Here is an 18,615-nt window from a genome sequence, read left to right on the forward strand (position 1 = left end):
TGGTAGTAGCACTGTGTGGTAGAATTTTGGTTACACGATTTTGACTGTACAAAAGTTTATATCGTACTGTAGGAAACGTGACTATGTATGATTAAAAAAACCCTGATATTTTATTTTATTTTTAAAATTTAAAAAAATTTCAATGTAAAAACCTTTTTGTTTTAATTGAAGTATTGTTGACTTATAATATTAGTTTCAAGTATTAAACGTAGTGATTCCATATTTGTATAGATTATACTCCATATAAATTTAACATAAAAGTTGGCTGGTTTTTTGCATCTTTTTTTTTTTTTTTTTTTGTACCTAGTAGTTTGTACTTCTGAATCCCCTTCACCTATCTTGCCCCTCCCCTGCCTCCCTCCCCACTGGTAGCCACTAGCTTGTTCTCCATATCTGTAAGTCTGTTTTGTTTTGTTACATTTGTTTGCTTGCTTTATATTCCACATATAAGTGAAGACATACAGTATTTGTCTTTGTCTAATTTATTTCACTGAACATAATATCCTCCAGGTCCATCCATATTGTTGCAGATGGCAAAATTTCATTGTTTTCATGGCTGAATTATATTCCATTGTGTATATGTACCACATCTTCTTTATCCATTCCTCTGTTGATGGACACTTAATTGGCTTCTATGTCTAAAAAGCCTGATATTGTAGCCTGTCATGCCAATCTCTCCATAAGTGTATGAGGAGTCCACTGTATTTGTTTTAGCGACAAACCCTTATGACAATCCTAAAAGTACCATTTCCATTTACCCACTGTCGGTCCTATGCCTTTAGAATGTGTAAGATCGTGATGGATGTTTCGCAACTACCGAGTCATTTCTGTTTGTGAGCAAAAGTAGCAGTGTTTCTGGTGTTGGCTGTAGTATCTTTTCTCCCCTTAGATTTAAAAGACCTTTTGATAACATCCATTATTTGAACTCTTTTCATTTTTATGGTTTTTTTTTTTGCACTACATCATGTACTTTGATAGTCATTTGGTCTCAGTACCTATCAAATTATATTACATAATTATTAGCTCTTGATTTTTAAAAATTGCATAATAGAAAGTAAGTAAACATGGGGTAAACATGGATAAACTCAGTGAACAGATCGTAAAACTTCAGTGCTGATTCTCTTCCACAACTGTCTGAGAGTATCAGACCATTCCAGTCATTTCTCTTTTGATTTGCTAGAAGGTCTTTAAGCATATTAAATTAGTAGTGTGTTGAGGTCACATATAATTCCTAGGAAACATTGCTGGGTTTCTCTCAATATACATTTAATCATTTATCAACATTTATTAAGCACTCATGTTGTGCAAGATGTTAGTGTCAGATATACGGTGGTGAGCAAAACACGTTCCCTTCCCTCGTGGAACTGACAGACTAGTGTTTAATCCAGATCTGGTTGAAATTTTCTACATTTATGGGATCTATAAATATCTAGACCATCAGCCTAGTTCTGTTTTGTTCTGTTATTTTTCAACAGTATGATGAGTCAGGTAAAACCAAATTCTGTATTTTCCCTGCATGACTTCTCCTTGGCTACAATTTTTACCCAGGGGAAATCAGATTAAAATGAAAATCAAGGCCATTACTGAAGAAGGAAAGAAGTTTTAAAACAAAATTTGAGAACAGAATGCAGTGAGAGTGAAGAGAGACTGGGAATCTTTTGAGCTGAATTACGGATACACAGGACAAAGTTTCTGCCTCTGAAACAACAGTTTCCCAGTAAGATCTGCAAGTCTGGCCTATTTGGGGAGGGGAATGTTACTAATGAAAAGTAGGGATGGCACAGACCAGTGGGGTCTTTTTAAGTGACAGAAACCTGTCAGTACTGAGAAGAGGGAAAACACTGCTTTCGGGAGATCTACTGGTGGACATTCAGGATGAGAAGTTGCAGCATATCTGTGTTTATTTCTCCATTAGGGGACACGTGACTTAGCCTATTTTATAACCAAATGCTGGTGTTGAGCTGTTGTAACATAATTTAAGACAGTGAAAACTTAAGTCTTTAGATTAATCATTTCTCAAGATTGATCTTCAAACCAGCATGGTTCATAATGGAGGTTTTATATTTGCCTGGAGTGAAAAGAGAAAAAACCAGCCAAAAGCCATGTAGTGATTCCTTCCTACAGCTGGATGTATTCTGTAAGTTCTTCTTTTGCCTACATCTTGTTCTGCTCCAGTAATGACAGTAGATGGCATTTTTCTTTTTTTTAAACTTGGTGAATTGTTGGCAGTCTTAACAGGGGACATAGCGGTGTTTTGTTTTCTTTTTAGATGTTACTGGTTACTGGAATCCAAAAGTCTGGGAACCAATGCTCTAGATTAAATTTCGTGAACTATCCGTGTACAGTTACCCAGATTGGATGTGGTGTCTTTGCTGTTTCTCCCGCTAGATGTTTCTCCATCTGTGAGATTGGTGCCCACGTGCTTATGACACCATGTGTCTCCAGCAGGATTCTCTCTCTGATGGCGGACTTAAACTGGATTCTTATCCTTCTCCAACAGAAATGGAAATGTCTCACTTAGTTTTAAGTGTACCTTCGTTGTTCCATAGATTGAGATCAGGAGGCGAACGCCTAAAAAGTTTCTCTATAAAAGCTGCTTTTTAGATGTTTTATTAGTACCGCTGTTGGTTATTTTAATTAGTAGTATGTTTTATTTGTACCCTGAGGCTGCTTAAGCAAAGAATGTAATTCAAATAAACAAAATAATATCTGACGCTTTGGAACACCCACACCTGCCATCTGGGCCTTTTCCTCTCAAGTACTTACTCAGGTTGGCAGGGAAGCTGGGAAGAGAAAAAGGAGATGATTATGTGGCGCTGTGAGATGTTTTAAATGTAAGTTCTTGGAAAGCTGATAACTAAGTAGTCTGCAAATTGGCAGGGCTGTTTGCTCCATAACCAATGGTTCTTTTCTAAGATAAACACCGTGTTTTCATGAGAAGGCCTGTCTTTTCCATTGTGTACATGTTTCTCACAGTGTTTCCAGAATTCTGTGAAAACCTCACAGATCATTTGACTGGAAAATGGAGGAGGACGCTTTTCACAAAGCAAGAAAGTTCGCCAGGGAATTTTCTGCAGTTTCTTTACCTGAATGCAAAGTAAAGGGACTTCCTGTCCAGGTTCTTACAGTGAAATCATAAACTTGTGTCTTACTTCTTTTTCTTTTCAACCTGCTTTTTTTTTTTTTTTTTTTAATACGAGTGAACACAGTCTCTTTTTTGCTTGCAAACTGAAGTGCTGAACTATATGCTTTTGATTTAATTTTTAGAGCTGAAATTTTGTTGATTTTGGATACCTTTGCTGTTTTCTCTCCCCCTCTCCTCTCTCATTACACAGTCATTTTTGGAGGCTGCCAAAGATGAGGCAAAACCAGTGGAAGAGGTGCATACAAGCTTTTAAGTGCTTTTTCATTTTAAACACAGCGCTTGTAAAATGCTTGTCATAGAATTCTAAAGCTGGGGGGAAAAATCGTGGGTTTTTTTTTTCCACTTGCAGACAGAACCTAAGCCACACTAAATTAATACATGTTCTGCCTGGATAACATTCCGAAGGAAAAAGAAATCCATTACTTTAGATCACCAATTATTAACTTAAAAAAATATTTAAAATGTACTTATTAAATGTTTTTAAAATATATTGTTTAAAAAATTAGGACCCCTGTCAGTTTTCGAAACTTTTTTAGACCTCAGAAAAGTTTTAAATGCTCCTGTTTGTGTGTAAGCCGGGCGTTAAAGATGTCAGAGGTTTAGGGAATGAGATCAAGGGCTCTGCTGTTTTATTTTACTTCATCTTCCCTCTGCCCGTCTTTTTTCCCCAGCTATCTTGAACATAGGTACTTGACACATTTTTGTTGTATAAGTGAACGAGAAACTGCTTTTTGTGCCTTTGGGTTACAGCTTCCACCTCCATTCATAATGTGTGTTAGAAAATGGGTTGAGTGAAGAGATTTTAGAAAATTAAGCTCAGGATCCAGCCCACAGCATTCTTAGACTTTTAAGACTGAAATTAATCATCTGTCATTATGTAAACAGTAAACTCATAATTCTCTTCTAATTTTGGTAAATCTCACCAAAAAACAAAGCCAAACCCCAAATCCACACGTTGTGCGTTGAAGCTAGTGATGAGTCCTTACAAGTCCAGCTACAAGGTCTGTGGATATATCAACGTGTAACGTGTATTCTATACATTGTCAGGTATGACAAGTGCTGTGCACTGAGGAAACGTGAGTACAGTGTGATATGAAAGACTTAAGAAATACACCAGAACTCACATATCTAAATGAGAATTGTGTCTTTGAAGAAGTCTGTCACCTCAGGAAGCTGTATATTTAATCTCACATTGCTGTTACTGTACCAAGAAGTTTGGAGTTCTTTTGAAATTATCTTTTTTAGTCATGGCACTTCTAAAAAAATTTTTTGGTGTTCTTGAGTTCTTTTGGGAAATAACCATTCATGAATTAATTGGGTGATGATGATGGAGTTAAGATTACATGGAGGTCAAAATCAGGTGTGATCATAACCTAATGAGATGACTTTTATGCCTTGTTTCTACATGGACACTGAAAATAATTAACAAAGGATTTTCAGAAAAGTTTTGCCCAGAGAAGCATCATTGGAGTAAGTTTATCTGTCTTCCAGGTTGGGTCTGTCTGCTGCTGCGGTTTTCCTGGGGTGTCTGTGTGTCTTGTATACTTGTGTGTGACTCCTGCATCGGTGTTTCCTTGAATTCTTTCTTTTGACCATCCTGTTTACTGTTGCCCAACGTAATGTCACAAAGCAGCAGCTGCTGGTTTGTCCATACGCAGCCCAGCAGAGTTGTCCCAACAAGCTTTGCTTCCTTTCTGGTGGACAGACAGGACCCAGTGCTACAACTGTCTCGGGATCTCCCAGTTGGACTAAAATGTCATGCTATATTGTGCTGCATTTAGAAAGATATCTCGATCCTTTTTTTTTTTTTTAAATTGAAATACAGTCAGTTACAATGTATCCATTTCTGGTGTGCAGCACAATGTCCCAGTCATGCATATACATACATATATTCATTTTCATATTCTTTTTTGTTAAAGATTATTACAGATGTATTACTATAGCAATGTAGTTCCCTGTGCTATACAGAAGAAGCTTTTTTGAAATCTATTTTTATATATAGTAGCTAACATTGCAAATTTCAAACTCCCAAATGTACCCCTTCCCTCCCCCTTCCCCTGTAACCATGAGATTGATTTGTTTTTCTGTTTTCTATTTCTTCAGGACATTGTATCTTGATTGTTTCTTTGATTTTTCATTGCCTATCAAAGTGTCTGGGAATGCAGGTTTTCTTCCAACAGGCCAACGTCTGTTTTTTATTTATCTTTAGATTTATCCTTCCTTTTGTGGTGATTGTGTACTAAGTGCGTGGGAATCTGTGATTGACTCGTATGCCAACTTATGAGGGTGCTTGAAGTGTCTCATTATCAGTGCCCAGTGTGCTGACATGGAGCCATAACAGCTTCGATGAAGCTGGATCTGACCTAATTCACATCACCAACTTGAACAAAGCAGGGCCTCCTGAGCAATCTAGACTCCTTCAGTTACTGTTATGAGGCCAAGTTTAAAGATGGACGAAGGTCCTTGGAAATTTCATATCACTATGTTCCAGGTCTCCAGGAAATTCATAATTCAGCAGGTAATATAATATAAAAATCATTGTGAGAGAGATCCAGTGCTCAACCAGCATTGATTCAAGTTTATTTGCAGCAAAGATGTTTTTTCTTCAATTTCTGAATCTTTCTTATTTTGCTTTGTCCTAAATGTTTGACTGTATATATTAGAATGTATTTCATGGAAATGAATTTCTCCTTGAGTTCTTATTTCCCTGTTATTGAAATGAAATCTAAACCAGACCCCATTACGGTGTCTTTTGTAATGGCCAGGGGAAAATTCATTCCATTTGGTAAGGTCTGAGCAAAGCACTGGACTTATTAACAACTATATTAGTTTTATTACCTAACACTTATCTACAGCTCTTTTTCAAATGTTTTCGTATTTCTCCTTCTCATTCTCCAACAAAGAAGGTTAGCCGGATGTCTGTTTGGATCTTTATAACCTCAGTCCGTTCAAGGTTAGCTAGTTCTTTACAAACTTAAATTTTGCGTTTGGCATTTGTTCTGTGGTTACCGTAATTCTGTTATTTTTTCCCATGAAGCCAATTCCAACGACAAACCTGAAAATCTACTGAGTGTTGGGTTTTTGGCAAGTGTTGACTCTATGATGCTTGCAAAGTCATCCCCTTGAAACTTGCTGTATTTTGTGTTTTTAAAAATCTCTCCCAAGTCACTTTTTAGAATTTTACTGTCTCTATGCAGCTAAGCTTTTAAATATTCGTAATTCTCCCAGCCAGCTCACTGTGGATGCCAGAATTATCTTATCTCCACAATTCTTGGTTTCCTGTGCTCTAGAAGCAGGAAGAAATAGTCTCTTTGAAACAGAGTGGGACAGGAACACTTGACTTTTTTTTAAACACGCCAATATTGTGAATAGAACCCGACTGGGCTCTGGCTCCGACCCCTCCTCTGTCGGTGTGTAATTAAGACCACATTGATTCCTGGTGCAGCTGGCAGCCCCTCACTGTTGCCTTTTTCTGCTGGTGACCTTTGATCTCAGTGACCTTTCCTGGGGTTAGTCCTGGGCCCTTTCCATTGTGTGGGAGCTGAAGTGGCTCATGTGGAGTTGATTATTTCTTTGCTCATTTGGCCTTTTTGGTGCCATAACTCCAAGTCACTTCCATTTTCTTCCTCCACTTTTGACGGTCCACAGTGAAAGGAAGTGCTTCTGCAGGCGGCAGGATCAGGGTGCGTGCTTGGCTGACTTGATGGAGACCCCGCAGGAGTGGGGAGAGGGGCTGTGAAGTCTGTAGGTGTCAACATGTTAAAAAATGTTGATCTGAATGGCCGTGCCAACCTTCTGCGCTCTCGAAGTGGGTACCACCAAGAGCTGCACGTCCAACAGCGAGGCTGAGTTCTGGTAAGAGAGCGGCCTGCCCAGGGCCTGGGGCTTTTGGATACCCTGCAGCTCTACTTTTACAAGACTTGTATGTGCCTCGTACTGCCTCCCAGCCACGTGGCCGGAGAACACATCATTGTCAGTTGCACAGGACTACTTTAAGGGATCCTCTAGTTTCTAAAAGCATCGAGAATAACCCCAGAGACGAACGTGCTGACTATGTGTTGCCACTGGACTTAGGGTAGCACTCTCTTTGCTTCTCTTTCCTCACCCTTCTCCTGCCCCTACCCACCCCTCCAGTAAACCCACCGAAGGATGCCTGCCAGCTGAGACTCTCATTTCTCAAGACCCCACATGGCCCACGTGAAGACTGTCACTGATCAAAGGCTTTCATGAAGGAATGTGTCTGATTACCCTAAACCGAAGTACCTTTGAAAGGTACATGAGTGTGAAATCCAGTGACATTTGGAAACTTATTTTTAAGAAGTCTGAGTGTCTGACTCCATCCCTGGGATGTCATTTTCTATCTTTCCCTTTTTTGTTAAACATTTTTTTATTAGTAGTATTGATAATGTGGGTTGAGTGTCAAATTGCTACCCCTTTAAAGGTCATGGGGTTTGGTTTTTGTTTTTGTTTTTGTTTTTGTTTTTAAGGATTCAGCCTGAGGCCCCATCCCCAGTAGGGAGCAAGAGTTCCTCCTCTCTCTCAAGCATTTCAGCGTTTCTTTTGCTTGTCTACTAGGTATCTTTCTTAGAGTTTCTCTTATCTGCACCTCAGCTCATTAGCTCTACACCGTAAGATGCATTCTCCCCATTCCCTGCTACCCGCCGAACAGCAACGGCAAACCATGGGAAGCCCTGCTGCTTCCCGTGCACTTCCTGCCTTAGTGAACACACATCATCCACGCACTCACTTGTCCAAGCCAGAAACCTGGACAGCAGCCGTAATTCCTTCATTGAAGGCCGAAGCAGTGGGGAAACAGAAGTAGCTGGACCATAGATTCCAAAGATGTCTGAGAGCCGTATTCTTTCCCAGTTCGCAAACCATTCACTATCTGAGTCTTATCAAGTCCACCTCCAAAGTAGCTTCTAAATATGTCCATGTCTTAAAGTTATTTTTGACCTTTTACCTTTACCCCTGATATTTCTCTAGGACGGGTCCCCATTCTCTCTCACAACAGCCTCCTAACCCCTCTTCAGCCGTTCTCCACATTGCAGCGTAAATGATTTTTCAAAGGCACAGGTCTGATCTTGTCCCTTGCCTGCTTAAAAGCTATTACTACTCCCTTCTTAGGGAAAAATCCAGACATCCTAACCCGCTTTTTTTTTGTTTTTTATGGTCTAGCCTCTACTCACCTGTGTGGCCTCACTCTCTCACTGCTCCTGTCCTTGCCCCTCTCTCCCTCTAAAGAATTCTGCACACACACTATTCCTTCTGCTTGGAATACGCCACGCCCCCTGCTTCCCCCCACCCCAACTCATCCCAATGAGTCACCTGATCGTTGTTTCCTCTGTGAGGTCCTCTCAGCCCTCTCGGTGTCGGTCAAGTGACTCTTCAGGTTTTCCAGTGGCCCCTGTAGTTACTTTATTCTGTGGCTCACCTATTTCATCCTCACTTACCGACTTTAATTCCTGAAAACCTGTAGTTCCCCAAAGCCGTGCGTCTTGGCAAAAACCATTTCCATTGATTCTGATGGGGAAAAAACAAATCATGTTGTATTCCACCCCAATCCAGGATAGCCAAACAGTTTCCACAGATAGAAAAATAAATCCACCAAGCAATGAAAACAAGTTTGTGTATAGGGGATAAACACTATTTTGAAAGTGAGTAAGTAGTTTGGTCCTAAATGTAGTGCAGTGAGTTTGCTGGACTCAGCAAAGGAGAAAGAGAAGACCGGAGGGTGGTGGCTGGTGAAGGAGGACTGGCGAGGAAGCCCTTCGGAGGTGGGGGAGAGTCAGGAAATGGACTTGGAGACGGGAAGGCTTCTAAAGGCACATAGGTATCTTGCATTCACATGGCACTTAAAAACAGTTACAGCTCATGAAAGCACCTTACGGCAAAGTAAAGGCTAAGCACCAGAGCACTCCACAAGTTGTGGAGGTGACGCACACACTCTGCAGATGGAAGAGCAGAGAAGATGCTCACGGACCTCCCTCTCTTGGCATCTGTTCACAGAGCATCCACATAGACGTAGCAGGCTGTTCAGATTCCTCTATATGGTACTTTCAGACTAGAAACTGCAGTGTCGTGTAAACTGGTGGGTGTGTCTTTGCCTGAAGCTGTAACATCAAAGTACTATTTCTTAGTTTCTGATAGAAACAGTTATATAAAAGTTTACACCAAATGAAAAGAAAGCCATCCACAACATGGAATGCCTTTGCAGGAGCCCTTGTGGCGAGAACTTGAGTCGTTTTGTTAGGTGTCTGTGCTTGAATGACTTCTCAGTTGTCACCTGTCCTCCTGTGACTCGAAGGCTCGTGAAGGCAGTGTCCTGCCTTGTTTCGTTCTGGGCTGAGTTCTCAGCACAGCCCAGTGCCTGACACATAGTAGTTACGCACTAAGTATTTGTTGAATGAATGGTGAATTCCTCTGCTTTGAACTCTTTTAATACTTTCTACTCATTGTGTTTAGGACACTTTTCTTACAAAATTAATCATGGTCAGGTCCTCTTTTACAGTTAGGCTGCAATGCCCTCCTCCTCTTCCTTATTTTTATACCCTTCCCAGGGTCTTGCCCAAAGTCGATGCCCTATGTATAGAATTAATTGATTGAGTAAATAGTTCTTGGAGAAAGTAAGGATTCTTTCTCACAGAAGTCTGTGCAGGAAATAATGTTTGCTTCTTAGCTGAATTATTCAAATATTCAGAATGAAGACAACTTTGAGGGAGAGGTTTAAAGTTGGCTGTGATTAAAGTCAAGGTAGTTCAGAGGATTAAGAAAAAAGGTGTGTTGTATGTTTGACTTCCAGAATTGAAACTGTGCTGAATTAATCAGTATTTAATCAAAATTTTAAACTATACATATTTTATTTTTTCTTTTAATTATTGCTGAAACTCATTTTTTTTCCCTCAACAGTTGAGATGTTTTGAAATAGATTGTTTGAAAATAAGGATCAATCTTTTTTTTGAAGTAGGAAATTACTATTTCCTGAAGAATAAGATGCCTTTTAAAAAGGAAGCTAACTTAAAGAATTTTCTATTTTGAAGAACAATGCTGATCCCAAAGCCGAGTTTTTATTCACAAATTAATCACAGTTATTTCCTAAGCCTCAAAGACTCCAGAGAAGTCTGATATAGGAGTCAAGGGAGGGGATAATTCAGAGAGACGGCTTTGATCATCCTTAGGAAAGCAAAGGCGTTCCTTCAAAAAACAGAGGAATCAAATCTAGAAATTCAGGAAAGACTTTTCCCAAACAATTATTCTGGCAGCATGTTGAAAAGGGGTTATAAAAGCATGAAGTTCATAACCTGAACAATAAGTTAAGCAAATGTTAGGGAACTATTTCCTTTCTTACTCTGAGACGAGGAGTACCTTTAGCTTCCCTTGCCGACAGAAATTCTCCTAAGCCTCGGATGGCTTGAAAGTACAGTTTGTAATGCAAGACAAATTGCCTTCTCTGTAGACATGAGGGAAAGGCTTAGAGAAAGCCATGTAAGTCAGGAGATACCAGCTAGTCTTTAGGGATGTCAGTCCAGGACCCGAAGAGCACCACTTGGGCCATATGAGAGTGGGGAGGAGAGTGGGTGAATAAAGATTTTTACCACATGGAGGAAAGAATTATCCCCTGATTTGCAGGTTGAATGGGGCCCTACACTAGCCGTTCTTTTTGTGTGTGTGTGCCCTGGAGAGACTGTGCTACTGGGGGCTTTCTTGAGGGACAAAGTGACCACTGATCATCGTCTCAGACACATAAGTCAGCCATTCAGAACTGCAGCAAAAATGATGGAATTTTGTTGGCCACTAACTTCCTCTGAAGATACAAAGGAGGTAGAAGAAGTTCCTCATGACCTGTGTCATTCCTTCTGAGACCAGAGAGTTGGCTGAGCCTTAACACTTCTGTGTTTCACGTGGGGAATTGATTGGGTCTTTGCCTATGACCAACAGTAAGGCGAGACGGAACCCAATTTAGAATCCAAGTCCTTAGTCATTTTACTGCCTCTAGGAGTTGAGGGATGTAGAAATATATATATGCTTTATGGACAAAAAAAACAGTAAGAAGAGAGAATGACGTTTTGAGATGAGTGGTAATTTACTATTTTGAAGGCCAGCAAATATTGCCAAGAAGTGTCTATTAGCAGTTTTGGCATACAAATTTATTTTTTAGAGAAATACATAAGTTAAAATCACATGGTATAACAACAGTGACCCCTTAACCTATGTTGGGGGGAAAGCAGAGATTTTTGTGTCCATGGTGTTTTTTGTAATCAAAAGTTCAGAGATAGACGAGGTTTGATCAGCGTGACCTGTATTGTCGGTTCCTCTCAATACTTTCTGCAGTTAGTTTCATGTAAATTTAGAATAGAGAAATCCCAAGCAGGTTAGACAAGGAATGTTGCTTTATGCCCTATCAGATATTTTAATTAATTTCTCAAATTCATGTTTTAAATCCACACTTTGCTTATCTCAGTGTAAGGATATAAGTAATATGTTGGCGAGTGGGAGCCCCTCACTGTGATGATGGTGGTTATTGGGGATGGCATTGCACCTTGTGGCCGTCTTTTTGAAAAATAACTTGGCAATCTATATATTGAGTCTTGAAAGTGTTTTTACTCCTTGGCCCAATAATTCCACGTTTAAAAATCAACGTGGGCATTATTAGAAGAGTGGTTAAAGATTTATGGACAAAGATATTCATAGCAGCATTATCTGTAACAGCAAAAAAAATTTAGAAAACCATACATATATACACACATATGTGAAAAAGGTATAGCCTAACTATCCAGTAGGGAATGGCTAAGCAAATTAAAGTACATCCATTCAAGAAAGTATCGATAGCCGTTACAAGTTATGTTTATGAATAGTTTTAATAAGTAAACACGATCAATAGATGATAAATGAATAAAACAGGATTTAAAACTATGTTGCATGTGTGTCATGATCTCAGCTATGTAAATCCTGAAAAGGATTAGTTAAAAATGTATCAAAATATTGATGTATTGTCTTTAGGTGGTGGAATCATCATGTTTACTTTTCTTTTTTGTACATTTGTGAATTCTACATTTTCTGTGTTGAATGTGTATGTTTTTTGTCAATGAGTATTTGTAGAAACTTACGGTTAACAGTTTTCTACCTGAAAAAGTAGCATATTCATTGCAGAATTTGTGAAAAAAAAAAACCTTGACTATTTTGTTTAAAATATCACCAGGCATTGTGTTAATCACACTGGGCGCCTTAAAAAAATTCTAAGTGAGAAAAACACTTGACATCTGAAAAATGACAATGCGATTTAAATCAGAATTCTGTTCTACCTGATGTGGTTTAAGTTAGAATTCTCTTTTTTAAGTTTTGCTTGAGGATATCTGAATGTTCTGTGTGCCAGAACATAGGCCAAAGTACCTTCTGCAAGGGATGGGTGATGGAGTGGGCTGGCGTCCTCTGACTGTGAACCTTTTCTCTCTGCACACTGTTTCCAGGTCAGAAAAGAGGGTGAGAGGAGGATGGGATAACAGTTTCTTTGCAGAGGAAATTAGGGCCGGTGTCTCCCTTGCCAGGGGAAATTTTTATGGTTAAGGAAGATGACATACATGTTAAGGCCACTGGCCTGTGTGTGAAAGGATGGTAGGGGCCTTGTTCAGTTGTGATAAACATGACCAGATTGTTCATTTGCTAGAGCAGTGCAGGGAAATTGTGTATATTTATACATTTATATTTATGTGTATATAAATTCTAAAATATAAAATGCATTTCTTATATACATTTATAGTATATACTTATGTATATTTGCACATGGATGTTAGATATATATATATTTAAAAAATATATATGTTAAAATATATTTTTTGGTTTTCCAGTAAGTTACTAGTCAAATAGCAATAACTCTAATATTAAGAGTTTCCTCTTTCGTAAAATATACTTTTGAAAATGACAATAGTATTCAACAGTGCTAATGCGTATACTCTGACTTATACATCATCTAACCCTCCTCGTGGTCAGTGATGTTTATTAGTGAGTTTGGACCCGGGTTGCACTTGTGCCTGTTGACTGTAATTTCCAGCGACCTGACCCACAGAGCAACAGAACCTGGGTCCGTGTTCTCATCTTCACAAATCTCTAAAAAGCTAAGCAGGCTTGCTATGGGTAAATATAAACCAAGTCAACAAATATTTAGTAAATGACTGTCATGGTCATAATTTCTTTCCAATCTCCCAAACCACCAGACAGCATGTTACCCTAACAGAAAGACCGGCATATTCCCGTGTGGTAATATTTAGGTAGCAGTAATGAGCTATGGCATTTGAAAGGACAGCTGTGAAGTAACGCACCAGATCATGTGCTGGGGTTAAAAGTTGACTCTGGAATTTGTTTCACTGCTTTTCAATAAATAAATAGTTGAGGAAAGATTTGGCAAAAGGAAGAAACACGCTTCCTTGTCCTCATCCTCTCAGGGAAGTTTCTCCTGTTAACAAGTTGTTTGAGTGTTTACTTTGCCTTGACTGCTTAGCCGCGGTGTGTCAGTTCTTACCCTTGAACCAAGGGAGAATTCAAATAAACCAGAAAATTTTTCACACAGCTGGCCCCTTCTGCCACTGAGTGGTACCGAAGTGTTTTCTCCCACTTTAAAAAGAGCTCAGCAAGAACACATTTGAAAGGCGGTCCTTGAACTGATAGTCCACAATGTAGATAAACTGCAGTTTGCAACTTGGAGATGTTGGAGAACCTGGCGTAGAGAAGTGAGCAGAGTCTGGGAAATATCATTTGATTTATTCAAGGCTGTGCTTCAGGTGCTTTGCTTTGTATTACTGCCCAGTTTTATTTCAGTGGTTAGAATTCACCTTTCTTTGCACAAATGGGCAGGCACGTAGAATTCTCATCAAATTCTGCTCTTTAACATACTTCTGGGAATTACATCACATTAAGGTGTTCCTTTCATTTTAAGAAGCATCAAGTGCCTGTGTTCTGCTAGGCATTAAAAACTGCAGAGATGAATATGACATCATTCTTGCCTTTAAAGAGGACACAGTTATGTAACCAGATAAACTGCAGGACAGAGTGGTGAGTGCAGCTGGTAGACGTAGCACAGAGGAGAAAGAATGGGATATATCTGGAGGGTGGCAGGGACCTTGCGAATATTACTAATTTTGTTTATTTATCTTTATTGTCCATCTCACCTACAGAATGTGAGGTATACCTTTTTGTCTGTTATTTATTCTTATTTATATATATTTTAAGTTGCTCTACCCCCAGCTTCTAAAATAGTCCCTAGCGTATAATAAGCATTCAACAACTATTTGTTGCATGAATGAATAATTTTCCTTCCAAAAGGAATTTACTGATTGTATTTCCACCAGCAATAGATCACAGTGATTTATACCCACATCCTTACCAGTGCTGGGTATTGTGAGATTTTTTCAGCTCTGTAAATGTGCTGTATTATCACCTATATTAAAAAACACAAAGACAAACCTTTCCACGACTGCCATCCATCCGTCTCCAGCAATTCTCCTTGTTTTTTGCTGCCCTGTTATAGCATATCCTTGAAGGAGTTTTCTGTGCCTGTTTTTCTGTTTCTTCCCTTCCCATTCTGTCCCAGATCCATCAAACTTTTGTCCCTTCTCCATTGAAACCAATCTTGTTACACATCACCCGAGGTCTCCATTACGCCTTTCTAATGGTGTCTCATCTCATTCTAGTTCCCAGCAGTGTTTGAGACGGTTGATGACTCTCTCCTAGAAGTATTTTCCATTTTTCTCCCTGGACCCCACATTCCCCTGGATTTCTTCCTGTTTCTTTGATTGCTTCTTCTTAGTCCCCATTGCTACTTCATTCCTCTCCCTTCAGTCTCTAAGGGCTGGAGTCTCTCTCCTCTGGTGGATCTGTGAAGCTCGTCTAGTGCCAAGGCTTTCAGAGGTCTGGTATCCGCCTGGTCGGGTCTGACTTCTCCCCACAGCTGCAGGCTCCTCCACGAACCTGTCGCTTGACAGCGGTACTTGGAGGCCTCACAGGTCTCAGGCTTACCTTGGCCGAGACGCAACTGGTGCGCAGCCTCCTCTTCAGCCTGTCTTCCCCTCTCCACGTCTTCCCCGTTTCAGTAAACAGAGTTTTTATTTACTCTGTTATGCCAAAGACTAAGAGTAATCCTCTTTATCTCACACTCCATACACAAGCCTTCAGCAAATTCTGCTGGTTCACCTGTAGAATGTCTTCTGAATCCAGTCACTCCTCACTGCCTCCTCAGTCAGCTCACTGGTCTAACCCCCATGTGCTCATCTCTCTCCTGAGCGAGTACGTCACCTCCCCCTTGGTCTCCCTCTTCCATTCCTGCCCCACTTCAGTCTAGTCTCCACCAGCCGGTGATCTTTCTAAAGCATAGTGAGATCCCGTCACTCCTTCCCCTAAGTCTGCAAGGACCTGCCATCATAGTTAGAATAAATTCCCACATCTTCACCCCTGCTTTCGAAGCTGGATGGGAGCCGGCCCAGCCTTCCCTGTGCTCTATTTCCTGGCTCAGTCCACTCTCACCACAGTGGCCTTTGGATGTTCTGCAGGCAAGCCCAACCCCACCCAGGCCTGCCCTTGGTGTGTATCCTCAGCACAATCCATGAGCCTGAGTACCCCATCTGAAAAGGTGGGAGAAACCAGAAGTACCCAGCTCGTACGGTGGTTGTGAAGATTTGGTTAATATAGAAAAAGCACCGAAATGGTGTCCGGCCCATACTAAGCAGTATCTCAGTGTTAGTTATCATTTTGTTGTTTTTGTTATTGTTTCTCTCTTAAGAAACGTGCAGGAGGAATGCATTTTGATTGTGCTGAGTTTGGGATATTTGGGAGGTACCAACAAATGAGCTCAAGGTGGTTATGTATTCATGTGGCGTGATAGGTTCTTTGTAACAGGAGGTATCTTAGTATCTTGGAGGAGTGAGCAGAACTCCTTTAATTTAATGTCTAGAGATTAGTTTGTGAATTGAGATGCTATGGATCATTAAATGCCTTGTATTTGACATTCTCTATACTGAGCTTTCCAAATAGATGGCAGGCATCGTGGTCACAACTCTGGCTGTTCAGATAAAAGATTTCAGATGTTTTTGTTATTTAGAATTTCTTCTTCTTCTTCTTCTTCTTCTTTTTTTTTTTTTTTTTTTGGTTTTTGTTTTTGAATGTCTTTTAGTGAGCCAGGTTCTGGATTTTGCTCTGGAAGTCTGTCCTGCCCGCTTCTGTTATCTGGCGCGATGCATCCAGACCTGGGACCCTTACAGACACTGCTGTATGTCAGTCTTCCGATTCTGTGCTCTTCTGTGAGCTCAGGTAAGAGGGGAACATGGTCTTTTTTGGCTGAAGCTTTTCCTCATCTTAAATCCTACAAAAAGCCAGCTTCAACTCTAATGTTTGCCAGTAGTCATGGCTTCTAAAGGCATTCCTAAGGTTTGACTAGTGGAATGATTTTAAAAATTTGATTAATTAAGCAATTTCGGGACCTCCTGGTAGTGCTTCTGGGCACCTAGGGCTTTCCCATCACTGTCCTTGTAATTTATCCCTTTTGTTGCCTTAAAAATAAATATTTTCTGATCATGCTTTTTTTCAATGAGGATATGTTACAAATTTCTGAATTTGGAAATTGTAATAGGAATAAATATGCTGACTACACACCACCAACTAGAAATTTTAGAGTCAGTGTGTAACAGTACTCAACTTGGAGAGAGAGGAGTTGGTTCAAATCCCAGGTCCCTTGTGACCTTGCCTAATTTCTTGTCTAACTGCGTTTCTGAGAAGCTTAAATGTGTTCATTGTTAAATGTGTATATAAGCCCGAGCCTAATACGGGGCCGACATGCATTTCTTTTTATTTTAGATTTTCATGAAGATTTATATAGAAGTATATACAAATACAGTCATGTTTATTTATTCAGTGATATTTATTTAATTCTATATCTGTTAAAAATACTGTGTAACTATATTGAATTTAGGAAGGGAAAATTGATTTAGCAATTTTGTTTCTGTTTTTCTTTTGCTCAACAACAACCTCAGATTCAGTGAAGGCTTTTCCCTTGATCTTCATTTCTGGTAAAATATCCTGTAAGAGTAGATTCAGCAATTTTTTATTTTTTTTAAATTTAAGTATTTTATTGCACCAGATTAATAGTATTCCTGTCCCCCACCCTCTTCTGGGTGGAGGAGAGGAATTTATTTTGATACTTGAGTGTGGAAACCCCTCCCCGCCAAGTTCCTGGAGGAACAGACGTAAGAGATGAAACTATTCTGAACACTAAATAAAAATATTGAGATTGATACCCTGTTTATCCTTATATCCAAAAAAAAAAAAAATAGACTTTGTATTTCAGTTTGGCTTCTTGACTTTCTGCTTCTGTTTTCTTACAAGTTGAACATTATTTTATATTAAAAGGAAGTAGTCAAGAAGTACCATAGCCTTTATCTATAAAAATAATTTGCCCTTAAAGTCAATTCCTATTGGTAACATGGGAGATAATTCTTTTTATTTAATAAAAGTCATCTTCTCTTTTTCAGATTCTTCCATTTCTTAAAAAAATTTTTTTTAATTATTATTTTTTTGATGGAGGTACTGGAGATTGAACCCAGGACCTCGTGCATGCTAAGTACGTGCTGTACCACTGAGCTGTACCCTCCCCCCATTAACTTCCATTTCTTAAAAACGCCTTCATTAAAAAAGCAGTTTGCCGTCTCTCATTTATAAAGTTAGTGTTTTGTTTGATTTATAGCATAAGGATTCTTATCTATTCTGCCCAAACTGTGAAGTTCTATGGCAGTATGTTGCTCTTTTTCTTTCAAAACATAAGAAAGAATGTCCCTAGAACTTTTACAAGCTCTAAAGGCCATAGCATACAGATAAAAATAAGGGATTGCCTTGAGTTGTATTGATTTGGATGAAGTGTATTTAATGTACTCTTCTTTCTCTCTCCCCTGATGCCCTCTTCTCTCCCACTCCCCGCACCCCTTTGCACACGGGGAATGTTCTCTTGTAGACTTGGCACCTTTTTTTACTTCTGAGCCATTGTCTGCTGTCCAGAAACTTGGTGGACCTGTAGTGCTGCACTGTTCTGCTAAACCTGTGACCGCGCATATCTCATGGTTGCATAATGGAAAAAGATTGGACAGAAACGAGGACCAGATTAAGGTTCATCGGGGCACGCTGACTATTCTTTCTCTCAACCCCTCCCTTTCGGGTGATTACCAGTGCATTGCCAACAACAGCGTCGGTGCAGTTGTGAGCGGTCCTGCAACTATATCCATTGCAGGTGAGTCTAGTTTTGTTCCTGTTATAGATGCTTTTTCCTGAGATTACTGTTAATACTTGCATTTTTTGAGTAATGGGATGAGCATGGGCGTTGGAGTCAGACACATATGAGTTCTCATCCCTTGACGCTTACTGTGCGCTTCACCTGGGGAAATAAATGTGCTTGACTTTCTGTAAGCCTAGCCGAGTGTCTTCATCTGTAACAAGGG

At 39.7% G+C, this 18,615-nt stretch overlaps 1 protein-coding gene across 1 annotated transcript in view; it reads left to right on the plus strand.

The window, feature by feature from the left end:
• The window catches only part of CDON (cell adhesion associated, oncogene regulated), an 87,565-nt gene that overhangs the window by 15,744 nt on the left and 53,206 nt on the right, over positions 1 to 18,615 (plus strand). Inside the window, 2 exon segments of the mRNA XM_032472719.1 lie at positions 16,305 to 16,441; positions 18,135 to 18,407. Of these exon segments, the coding sequence (XP_032328610.1) occupies positions 16,366 to 16,441; positions 18,135 to 18,407 (349 nt within the window). The 5' untranslated portion in view covers positions 16,305 to 16,365.

This window comes from Camelus ferus, chromosome 33, assembly GCF_009834535.1.
Source record: "Camelus ferus isolate YT-003-E chromosome 33, BCGSAC_Cfer_1.0, whole genome shotgun sequence".
NCBI classification, from domain to species: Eukaryota; Metazoa; Chordata; class Mammalia; order Artiodactyla; family Camelidae; genus Camelus; species Camelus ferus.